General features: G+C 24.7%; 1 protein-coding gene and 1 pseudogene across 1 annotated transcript; one reads left to right on the top strand and one right to left on the bottom strand.

Annotated features, from left to right (window-relative positions):
- The first annotated feature begins 1,587 nt into the window (after positions 1-1,587).
- LOC124936426 lies at positions 1,588-2,655 on the top strand (annotated as a pseudogene).
- A 4,412-nt stretch (positions 2,656-7,067) lies between these two features.
- LOC124936926 (trihelix transcription factor PTL-like) lies at positions 7,068-8,484 on the bottom strand. The gene is made up of 2 exons (XM_047477456.1): positions 8,062-8,484; positions 7,068-7,858 (listed from the first exon to the last, which is right to left on the bottom strand). The coding sequence occupies exons 1-2, from the start codon at positions 8,472-8,474 to the stop codon at positions 7,267-7,269; spliced, it is 1,005 nt and encodes a 334-aa protein (XP_047333412.1). The 5' UTR covers positions 8,475-8,484; the 3' UTR covers positions 7,068-7,266.
- Between the last annotated feature and the right edge of the window lie 3,511 nt (positions 8,485-11,995).

Below are 11,995 nucleotides of genomic sequence, written 5' to 3'. Positions count from 1 at the left end.
TGAGAGATATTACAGCAATAAAGTATTCTAAATAATTAAATAATTAAGAATACTGATAAATAAATAATTTGATTTTAATTAAGAAAGAGATAATAGTAGTAACTTTATTTTCCTAGAAATCAACAAACCATTCAACAACTCTTTAAGACTGTCCTTGCCCCCATGTGCTCTTATCAAATTTGTGATTTCAATTCCATTATTGTCCTTTTCCATTAATCAACTATAGTCTATAGAATAATTATTATTATTATTATCTAGCATTCATAATGCAAACAAATTCAAATAGTTTTTTTTATAAATAATTTGAATTTTGAATATTAAAATCTTATATTTTTAGACTTTAAACAAAATTATCAAACTCAATATAAACCATAAATTATTGTAATCTCAGTTATTTTAATAAAATATTTAATTCAATTATCATAATCCGTATAATATTTGACGGGAAGAATCGCAGACAAATAAGCAAAAAAAAAATAAACAAGTTCAAATTTTAAACAAATCTTGTTATCTATATCTTATATATGTATAAAAGTAAATTTTATTTATTTGGAAACAAAATCTAAAATTTTATAATATATATATATATAAAAGTAAATATATTATTTATTTGGAAACAGAATCTAAAATTTTATAATATATATTATTTATTTATAAAATAAATATATTTTATTATTTTATATGAAGATACTAATGTATTTAACATATTTTTTTTATATCTTTATAAAGGTTAGAATTTGTCATATTGTAATGTTAATAATAATAATATATATATCAAGTATTAAATGAGTGATATAATATTTAATATTATATTATATATTATTGATAAGATGATGTAAACTTTAAAGTAATATAAAAGTGTGATATTACAAGTAATTAACATCTAATTAATATAGTTGTATTATTAACAATTCAATGTGAAATATATGCATATCCACCTTGTATTATTATAAATCACACAAATTTTATCATTTCAAAAATAAAGTAATATTATTGTAATAAAATGATGTAAAGTAATATAAAAGTGTGATATTATAATTAATTAACATCTAATATAGTTGTATTATTAACAATTAAATGTCAAATCATGCTTATCCACCTTGTATATAGTTGTATTATTATAATTTCAATTTCAAAAATAAAGTAACATTAATGTGTACGTTATTATTTTATTATACTTTAAGTAATAAATATAAAATCACTTTATTATTATTTTTTATCTTTAATTACATTATTTATTATTCCTTATCAAATTTAGGGAAAATAACTACAAGCATTATAATTAAGAAAACAGCTGTAATATAAATTCTCTACACTTAGAATTGTTATTATTTTTTAAAAATGGTATGTCTCTTTATTGATATATAGTATAATCTAATAAAGAATTATAATTTATTTTAATAGGTAAAATATTTTAATAACTTATAATTTTAATAATAATAAGAAGAAATAAGAAAATGAAAAAGGAAGTCTTTTTTTCTTTTTTTTTTTCTCTTTCCTATTCATCATCTTCTTCTTCATTCATTCTTTCTCTTTCTTTCAGTTACTATAAACTTTTCAATATATATAGAGAGAGGAAACCCATAACGTAAAAACCCTTGTTTTCTTCCAAATAAGGTAAGGAACAATCGTCTTCTCTCTCTATATATCTATCTTCCGCCATTGTTACATATCAAGAATAAAGAGAAGAACCCATGTTTCCCCTTCTTGATTCTTATCATCTTTGATTTGATTTCAGGTATTTAATACTCTTTTGATTGTTTAAAGATGAGAAATTTAGCAACTTGTTACAAAGAACATGCCATTAAAGTATCTGATTCATACTGTTCTGGTTCATCAAACAAACCGAATATCTCTCCAAATCCACCCTCTTCAATCCAGAAATCGGTTTCTTCTATATACAAAACCAATCAGCTTCTAATTAACATTACATGGTCTAGTTTTTCTGATAAGGGTTTCTTCACCCTTAGTTTATCTGAAGAAATCACAATCAGAAAGTTCAGTAAAGTTAAAGGATCACAAAAGTTTGAATCTTGCAATTGTAAGATTGAAGTTGTATGGGATCTTTCTGCAGCAAGGTATGGTTCTGGGCCAGAGCCAATTAGTGGGTTTTTTGTTGCAGTGGTGGTGAATTCAGAGCTTGTTGTTCTTCTTGGAGGTATGAAAGAAGAACTTGAAGATAGGAAATTGATTATGCCGACCAAGTGTTCGATGATATGTCGCAGTGAATATTTCTCAGGAAACGACGGCGTTTATTCGACTAAAGCTAGGTTTTGCGATTCGGGTATTAATCACGAGATTACGATTAGGTTTGAAGGAGATGAAAAGGGTATGAGAAATCCTGTTTTGAGTGTTTTTATTGATAAGAAAAATGTGATTTTGGTGAAGAGGCTTCAATGGAATTTTCGAGGAAATCAAACCATTTTCGTGGATCGGGTTGTTGTTGATTTGATGTGGGATGTTCGGGATTGGGTTTTCGGGTCGGGTTCATCAACGGGTAAGGCGGTTTTTTTTGTTCAGGACGAGGAACGGGCTTGATAACCGTTTATGGATGGATGAGAAGAATGGTGGGGATGAAGAAAAACCGGGTTTTTCTCTATTAATTTCTGCCAATTGATTTAATTAGGTACTTAATTTCTCTTCATTAATTATATTTTTAACAGTTTTATTTGTAAAAAAATATTAATTCTTTATAAGTTTAAGTGTCAAGGATTATTTGAAATTAAATATTTAAGTATAAAAAAACATATAACATGATTATTTAGAAGAATAAGACATGAAGGGACAAAGAAAAGAAAGAATAATATTCTTAAGAAGGTCGGTTAGATTTGTATGTCTAGAAATGGATAATGAAAAACATTTGGACAAATATAATGTGGGATTTATTTAGAAACAAAATTTAGACATGATTTTGATGGCTGTCTTATTGTCTTTCTACTTCAATTTTATGATTTTCTTTTTTTCCCCTTGTTTTGTTTGGTAGAAATGAATGCAAAATAACTTTTATTTGATATTGGGTTATTGTAATATTTTTATTATATATATATATATAATTTTTTTTTTCAATTGTCAAATTGGTTATTTATTGGGTCAATTTAAATTTCTTTTTTCAAAACTAATAATTAAGGATTTTTTCTTTAATGTTTTAAAATGTAATTTATTATCTATATAACATCTATAAATAAATAAATGTATGTCATTAATTTAACATCTCAAAATTTAGTTAATTAAGAATTTTGATTATCAAATTTAGGTAGTCAAAATTCAAAGTTAAATTAATAACATAAATTATTTATAAATGTCACATGTATAATAAGTTAATAAATTTAAAATTTATTTTTTTTAACTTCAACAATAACTGACTCTAATTTGTGATGTTTAAAATAAGATATTCAAAATTTAATTGCCCCAAATAAATAACCTAATTTAATAATTTGTGATTTTTTTAAAGTTGGAAGCCAACATTATTTCATTTTAAGGCACTATATGTAAGTCAAAATATTTAATATTTATAATTAATAAAAGTAAAATGAAGTATTTTTGAGTGATAAATTAAATAAATATTATTTTTATATTAAATTATTAAGAATACAAATTGAAATATGTAAAAAGAATAATCTTATATAATTGATATTTTACTATGAACATAGTTATTTCAAGTTGAATTCACACTAAAAATATTTTAAACTTAAATGAAATAATAAGAAACTAAATTTTAATTTAAAAAATAAAAACTAAAATTATGACTTATAATTTAGAAATAATTTAATTTAACAGTAAACACAGAAGTGACTCGACCATAACAAAACAAAAAGCATTTGATTTGCATTATAATAATGTGTATTAAAAATGGATTATTGATTAAAATTTAATAAATAATTTTAAAAAATCTTGAACTTCATAAAATTAAGCCGACAAGCCATAGTGGCCTAAGACTACTAGCATCCACAAAACATTAATAAATAATTAAAAAAAAGAGTAAAAAAAAGGCTATAATTTAGTAAAACTGATTTTCCTTTTTATATTTTAACCGAAATAGTGCCACGTTTGATGAATTATAACCACAAATAAAATCAGTCTTTTTGAAGACTTCGTGAAAAAAAAAATATTGTAAAAGGGAATGAAATTGCCCGATTTGAAAAAATAACAATTTTTTTTTCTCCTCACATTTTATTCATTTTCATTAAGTAAAGTGACGTAGTAACACGTTACTCCCCTCACAAATTCTTTCAACATTTCCCTCAAAAAAAAATATTAATAAAACATTGTTATAAAATAAAGATTGTGGTATGATGAAATGACCCAACATTTTTTTATATATTAAAATATATAATTGTAAAATTCTCATTATAAAAAATATTAATATTTTCATCAAACTTTTTATCCAATTTTTTTTAATCTAATTTAATTAAATATTTTTTATAATAATATACTTAAAATTATTTTCATTTTATTTTTTATAAAATTTAAAAACAATTATAACAATATAAACAATTAAAAAAATCCAATATTAACATTACCCATATGTGTACCTATGTAATTTTTTTTTTCTTGAGAAAAAATGAATAAAGTCTCAAACTAGATGTGCTCTAAAAAGTTTGGATAAAATAAAAATAAAGCATAAATATATATATGAAAATATCTTGGGTCTAAATCATTATTATTTTTACTTAAAATCTTGGGTATAAAGATTGTTATACAATATATTATCTAATTTTGAAATCGGCATGGATATTTTTTTCATTAAAAGACAAAAATTAAAATAGACATATAAGCTATTTTTCTTTTCTTAAACAAACAAAAAAATTAAGCTAAAACATATAAGAGTATAAACACACTAACAATTAAATTAAGTTTAATACTAATATATATATATATATATATATATTCATGATTTATTTAATTCTTTTGACCAAATTTTAATTTAATTTGATTTATATTATAATTATTCACTTATTTTCATTTATACCTTTAATTTTGAAAAACAAAATAAATGGCTCCACTTGTGTCATATTTATTTTGTGTTAAAATGAAAAAACACAGAAGAAGAACAAATTAATCATGTTTTTTCTCTTATAATTAAATATCTAAGCATTGGTTATGTATTTTAAACAAAACATTATCTTCTTATTATTTTTATAAAAATTGGGTTATGGGTGAGTAGTGACTAGCTTATAATTAGTTTGTTATCACATTAAATGATAGAACATGGCCTAATTGGTTAAATTTAAACAATGTCATTATCAATATATAGTCTTACAATTATCTCACATTAAAAAGTGTCCTTTTTTCCTATAACAATAGGGGGACCTTGTGGGGGAGGAGCTAACTATTCACAATTTAAGCATACACATGTTCTTGGCAAATTTCTATAGCTTAGCTAGCCCTGTCAATTAATTTCATCATTTCCAATATTTATAATTTTCTATTGATCAATATAATAGTATGGTCCTTCAACCCTATATGCCATTTTGGCATGTTGGTTTTATTTAGTCATCTCATTAATGGAAAACCCCAACTCCCGTGGGGTCTTATGATGAACCTTCCCTTAATTGGTCGTGAAGAACACTCTCACCTTCCCTCGATGAGATGACTATAACCCTAAATTACTCGTTATGTTCATTTCATCAATTTCAAAACTTTTGTTTGCATTGTCTTTTATCGGAACTTTGGACATTTCTTAAGGCAGACATCATGGAATTGTTGCTGATATAAGTTCATTTTTTTTTGTAAGAAAAAAACTCAAATAACCCAAGAGGTAAGCTCAATCAATTGTCTTCCATAAATTAAGAGTATTAATTGTACTTATTTTTGTTTTAAACTTACTCATTCTATATTTGATTCTAATTCCTCTTTTGAAAGTATTTGACAAATCAAAATTCATGATAATATGTATCTATAGTAAGTAATTGTAAATTTCACCTATATATTATTTAGTTTCAATTTTGCTTGAATTAAAAGTTTTGATCTAACTTATGAGGACAATGAACAAGACTATCTAAGTTTAAAGTGTTTTGAGGTTTTCGTGAATATTTCATGATTTTAAAATTATTTTACTTTATTTGTATTCAGTCTTAGTTTATTTTCGATTATAGTGTACGTAATTATTCTATTAAGTTTATATATTTTTATTGAGAATAAATAAGTCTTAAAATTTTGCAAATTGTGATTAAGAGACCATAATTTCTATTAAGAACACTTTAAATTAAAGTAGTAATTGTGAAATAATAGTAACTTTCTAAATTAAAATAAATAAATAAACAAATCCTTTTATCTATATTAAATTATCATACTATAATTTAAAAGGTATTAGTTGAGCCATTGCTGAAAATGTATGTTTTTCTATTAAATTACATTAAAAAAAAATCAATATTTTTTACTCTTCGATTTTTGTCCTGCCACATTTTAAAAGTGTAGTTATAATCATATATTAGACTGGTTCGATTTGAGTTATATCATTTCACTTTCTTTTTTAATAATCAGACCAAAATATTAAAATATATTTTATTTTAAACCTTTTTTTTATATTTTATTTATATATATTAATATTTTTAAATCTTTTTACTAAAAATAATCATTACCTACTAAAAAATAATAATAATTAACCATCAATCTTTTTTCAAACCTCTATATTATATAATAATCTCAATCCCAACAAACTCTTAACAATTTGATGTCCATGAATAATAAAAAAAAACTTATTCTATTGTTAAACAATTCATCAAATAAATCATCAAATACAAATATTAAAATACTAATTATTTTTATATATTTTAAATTGATAAGACATTTTAATTATTTAACCATTTAACTTTAAAAAATTCACTTTTTCATTATACTTTATTTATAAAATCCAAAAAAAGATTAATTTTAAAATTTAAAAGATAAAATCTATAAATTGGTCCCTAAACTATTTTGAATTTTGATATCAACCCTCAAACTTTTTATTTTGATTTAGGTCCCTAAACTTTCTCAAAAACTTTAAACAACCCAATTTGTTTATGATAATCATTCAAAATTCTTAAAAAAATATTTCTTTAATTCATGGTTTTAATAGGTGATCATTATTAATGCAATCTAGAATTAGTTTTCAACTAAATAAAAAAAAAACTTACCTTGACCTTCATTTGATTAATAGTATCTCCATAACAAGATATTGAAATCTTCCACCTAAATCTTAAAATTAAATTGATAGACGACCTTGTTTGGAAACAACTTCATAAGTTTCCTCTAGTTCCAATGCTTGTTCCCTCCTTTGAATGTAACCTAAAGAATCTCTCGGATTTTCTTTGTGCTTCTTCTTGCTAATGCTTTTACATGTTTCTTGTTATTGATTGATATCATTTGATCTTTTTCTTGTGGTGCTAATTTTCGAATGACATCCATAATAGCAACATCCCGTGCTTCAATCCACGCCCTCTCCTTAGCTCGAAATTCAAATTCTTTCTCGACACGAGTTGCCTCTTGCATTCGCCACTCATCTTCTTTCAAAACCCTTTCTTGTTCCTTCCTTTCTATGATCTTTAACACATTCTCAAGCCATTCCTCTTGCTTCTCCATTAGCTTCCTCACTTGTAAGTCAATTAAACTCTTCATCTTAACCTTCCATCCTCTTCTACCACCATATAAATCGTCATCATGTTTATATGACGACTTCTTAGATTGAATTTCTTGATGAATTAATTGGTCAGTTTCTCCAAAGATAGATTCGAGTTGTCGAAAGAATCTATAATTGTGACCTTGTTGTTGCTTACCAACTTTTCCATCCTTAGTTTTCTTGTAATACTTGTACAAATTCTCGAACTTCTCTTTGCATTTCTTCCCATTTCTACAATATCCATGTTCGGATGCCATTATCCTAAGTAACAAAAACAACTTGAAAAATGTTACATTCTTGAATTTTCATCACGAATCAATATATCATTTTTTTAAATGGTGAAGGACTAAGACTCAAAACTAGTGTACTCTAACACTGAGCTATGAGTCTACACATCAATAAACGAATCAATTCTATTTACTCTTTGTAGAAAAATGGTATATATATGTAACATATATATATACCTTGAGACTTGATCCCAAAGTGGGGATTTTGAATTAGCTTCTTTGAACTTAGAATCAAGGCTAGATCTGATTTCAAGCAGAGTTAAAGTCTCTTGCCGTGGCCACCTTGATCCTGAGCCGGAATCTTCGCCGGGAATGTCCAACTCAGCCGGAGTAAGGTCGGCGCCGACGTGGACAGTATTAGAGACGTCGGATCGAAAATCTTGGTGTAATTGATTTCTTAAAGTTTGAGGCAAGATTAATGCATCATCATGATTCATGGCCGGCTGAGGAAAGCCCATTTGGTATTGTTGTCGGTGGTCGGAGTAAATGTCCGACGTCGGAGGAATCACCTGAAACTGTGTCGGCCCACCGACACCATCGTTGATATATTTGCTCAAATCTTGAATTATTTCTCCTCCGTACTGCTCCATTAATTTTTCTATGGCCTTGTTGAGAGAGAGAGAAGCAAATGGAGGAAATTGATGATCTTTATAAAGAAAAACAAATTAAAATAACCTATTCAAAAGTAAATTAGAATTTGATTTTTTTTTCAACAAATGTAGTTTTTTTAAGGAAAAATATTATTACCTTAAATGACTAGAGCTTGATGGTTAGTGGATTTTAAAAAATAAACCTTGATTTATTTAAAATTGGTTGATTGTAAAAACATTTTAGTAAAAAAATAATTAAAAAGTTAATATATAAAGATAAAATATTTTTTTAAAGAAATTTAAATTATTTTAATATTTTTGGTAATAAATTAAATAATAAGATATTTGATGAAATTATGTTTAATTATATTGATTTTTTTTTTTGAAAAAAACTTAACCGAACAAAGTTTTAATTTTCGTTAAAGAAAAAAATAAACATTTTTTAATTTGTGTTTGAAGATTGAAATCGTAATCTTAAAAAAAACAAGGTTTTGCGTTCTAGTACTAAATTATCAATCTCCACTGTTGTAAACATATGTTAATAATAATCTCCACTGTTGTAAACATATGTTAATAATGTCTTTATAATTATTCACCACTACTCAGCTCAAGAATTGAGCAAATGTCCTAGTGATGGTTGTAACGAAATGTGTCAATATTTCTTAACTTCACCAAATGAAAACTTAACAAAAAAAAAATATTGGTTCTAAAACTCTTTAGGTTAGGATTTGAGTTATTTATGCCCGATAAACATAACAAATATCTCTTTATGTCAGGGATTCTCGAGTTATTTGATCATTTCTCCATCTGACTAGGCTTATCTAGAACACACATCAATTGGTCCATAAAATGATACATATTAAAAAAGTGAAACTTTTTTCAATATTAAATTTATATATGATTGATAAAAGGAAAGCTCCCAAACAAAGTAGTTAGGCGGGAAAGTGATTTAATTTTTTAATTTAGTTAATATATAGTCAAAGAAATAAAGCTATGCCATCTCATCAACAATCTATTGCTTGGCTTGATACAGATGTATGTATAATTAGACTTCGGTCCTTTACGATACAACCTTTTTTTTTTTTAAATGAGAATCATTGGATCAAAACAACTTAGATTTTCTCAAGCCAATGTATCATTGATCCAAATACAAAATTAATGTGCAAATTGAAAACTCATTAAAAAAAAAATCACACTAACTTAGTTCAAGTGTCAAAAGAGGTGATTCTTAAAAGATCACTATATTGTTACATTCTATAAAAATAAATAAATAATTATTAGCTATGATATGTTTCTATCTTGTTTAATACTCTGGCACAAACTTTTTGAAACTAAGTGCCAACCATAGTTTAATATCATCATTATAATTATTATTATTACGGGTGTAATGCAAATTTGATGATTACAAATTCAAAAAAAAATTGAAGTTGCTTCATGGCTGTCACCAAATCTGGTTTGAAATAATTTGGTTCCAAACTAGTGGGATCCACTCCTTTTCTGTGATTGTATATATATGTCCCCCATGCATGAGGATCATCCAATTGATAGTTATGACCTAATTTAATTTGGGGAAAATATTGAAAGCAAAAATCCTTAAAACCCACAAAACAACTAGATTTATTTATTAATAAGCTAAATTTAAATCTAATTTTGATAACCCTAGCTAGTATTTGATTAATTTATGATACATGTGCATTAAATGTTACTACAAATGTGTCTTTGGATGTATGATATACATAAGTTTCATAGATCATAACAACAATTATGGCTAAAAAAATGTAACAAAGTTTATCAAGTTCAAAAAAGGTTTTATAAATGATGAATAATTCATATGGTCGAGTTGTTGACACTAACAATACTAGTGTCGTATTCTGCAGAAGTAGCGCGTTGGTTGAAATTACGTTATCTTTAATATAAATATTTAATCGTATCTAGTCAAAATTGGCCTTGATTGATGATATAGAATTCTAGCTAGCTAGGGTTGCTTCAAACTATAGCAAGTGGTGGAAGAGGCTGCCAACCAGGATAAGCAAAACTTTGTTCATTGATTGTGATTACATGTCTAATCCTTCATTTATAGAGATTAGTTGTCTAGCATTATAATAAGGCTTACTTAATCATGATTATTTTATTATAAAGTTTCTTAAAACAAAAAACTTTAATTTTTATGTTAAATAAAAAAGTAGCCTCTCTTTAGACATTTTGAAAAGTTAAGGCCTTGTAGTAAGGGTTTATTATTTAAATAACTCCCAATTCTCGTTTATATTTTTCATCAATTAAATTAATTAATTTATCAATGCTCAATTACTATTTAGGATTCAAATTTTTTTTTTTTTTAATAAATATGGCTCAAACTTTAAATTGTGTTACATAAGGTTCAAATTATTGCAATTTTAATAATTTAAAACTTTTTCACAACCAAATAAACATGTCTTCTTATTTTAACATATTATTTTTATTTTCTGAATTAATTTATCATATTTGTAAAAAAATAGTAATTCTTTTTCTTCAATTATTCTCACATATTACACATGTTTTAAGACATTTAACAGTATTAAGTATTTTTGAACGTGTATAATTTAAAATATTCAAAATAAAACAAAACACAAGTACGTCTAAATTGGTAAACCATGTATAAAGTTACGTTGTTATAAATTTTTTTTATAAATATTTCTTCAGATTACCCATTTTTTAGTTACTCAAACAAAATTCGACAAATTAGAATGTGTAAATCTAAAAAATACTAAATTTAAAATAAAATACGTCAAAAACGTCTCTAAATATCATTTCAGTTAAAAAAAATATGATAAATTAATTAGAAAAATATAAATGATCGACTAAAATATGATGAGATACATTTATTCCTTTGAGAAAATTTTTAAATGACTAAAATTTTGATAATTCAAAATTCTTATGACACAATTTAAAGTTCAAACCCATTTGATAAAAACGATCCAAGTTATTGAATCATTTATCAATTAAGATAGTTGATATTAAAATAATTTTTACGTATATGTTTAAATAAATATTAATATTAATATCATTAAATCTTTACACTAATTTAATTCTTATAATCTCATATAAACAAGATTATTTTAAAAAATTCCAAATTAGAATCAGGCTTACATAAATTCTCATTCTTAATGGGCTTCTGATGAAATTAAATAATTACTAGTATTTTATCGAGGAATAAAATTAGTAGACTGACAAAATTCATTAATGAAAAAATTCTTTCAAACCCTATGAAATTAGGGTTATCTTTTATTTTTTATTGGTTGTTAATTGAATAATATTCTGGCATCTTTTAAATCCATCTAGGCCCAACTAGAAACAAGTAGGCCCTAACATTTAAAAATCAAAGAGACATGGGCCCGATTCATAGTCTTTTAAATGAACCATTTCATTTATGTGACTGCAAAAACAGGTAGATTAAAAAGAACTTTTTTATTATTAATGTTTTTTTATAGTTAATTAGCTAAAGTCTTTGAAATATAGTTATTGTTGATATCACACTTACTTGA

This window comes from Impatiens glandulifera, chromosome 4 (genome assembly GCF_907164915.1).
Source record: "Impatiens glandulifera chromosome 4, dImpGla2.1, whole genome shotgun sequence".
Lineage (NCBI taxonomy): Eukaryota > Viridiplantae > Streptophyta > Magnoliopsida > Ericales > Balsaminaceae > Impatiens > Impatiens glandulifera.
This window is presented reverse-complemented; position numbering and strand designations above follow the sequence as displayed.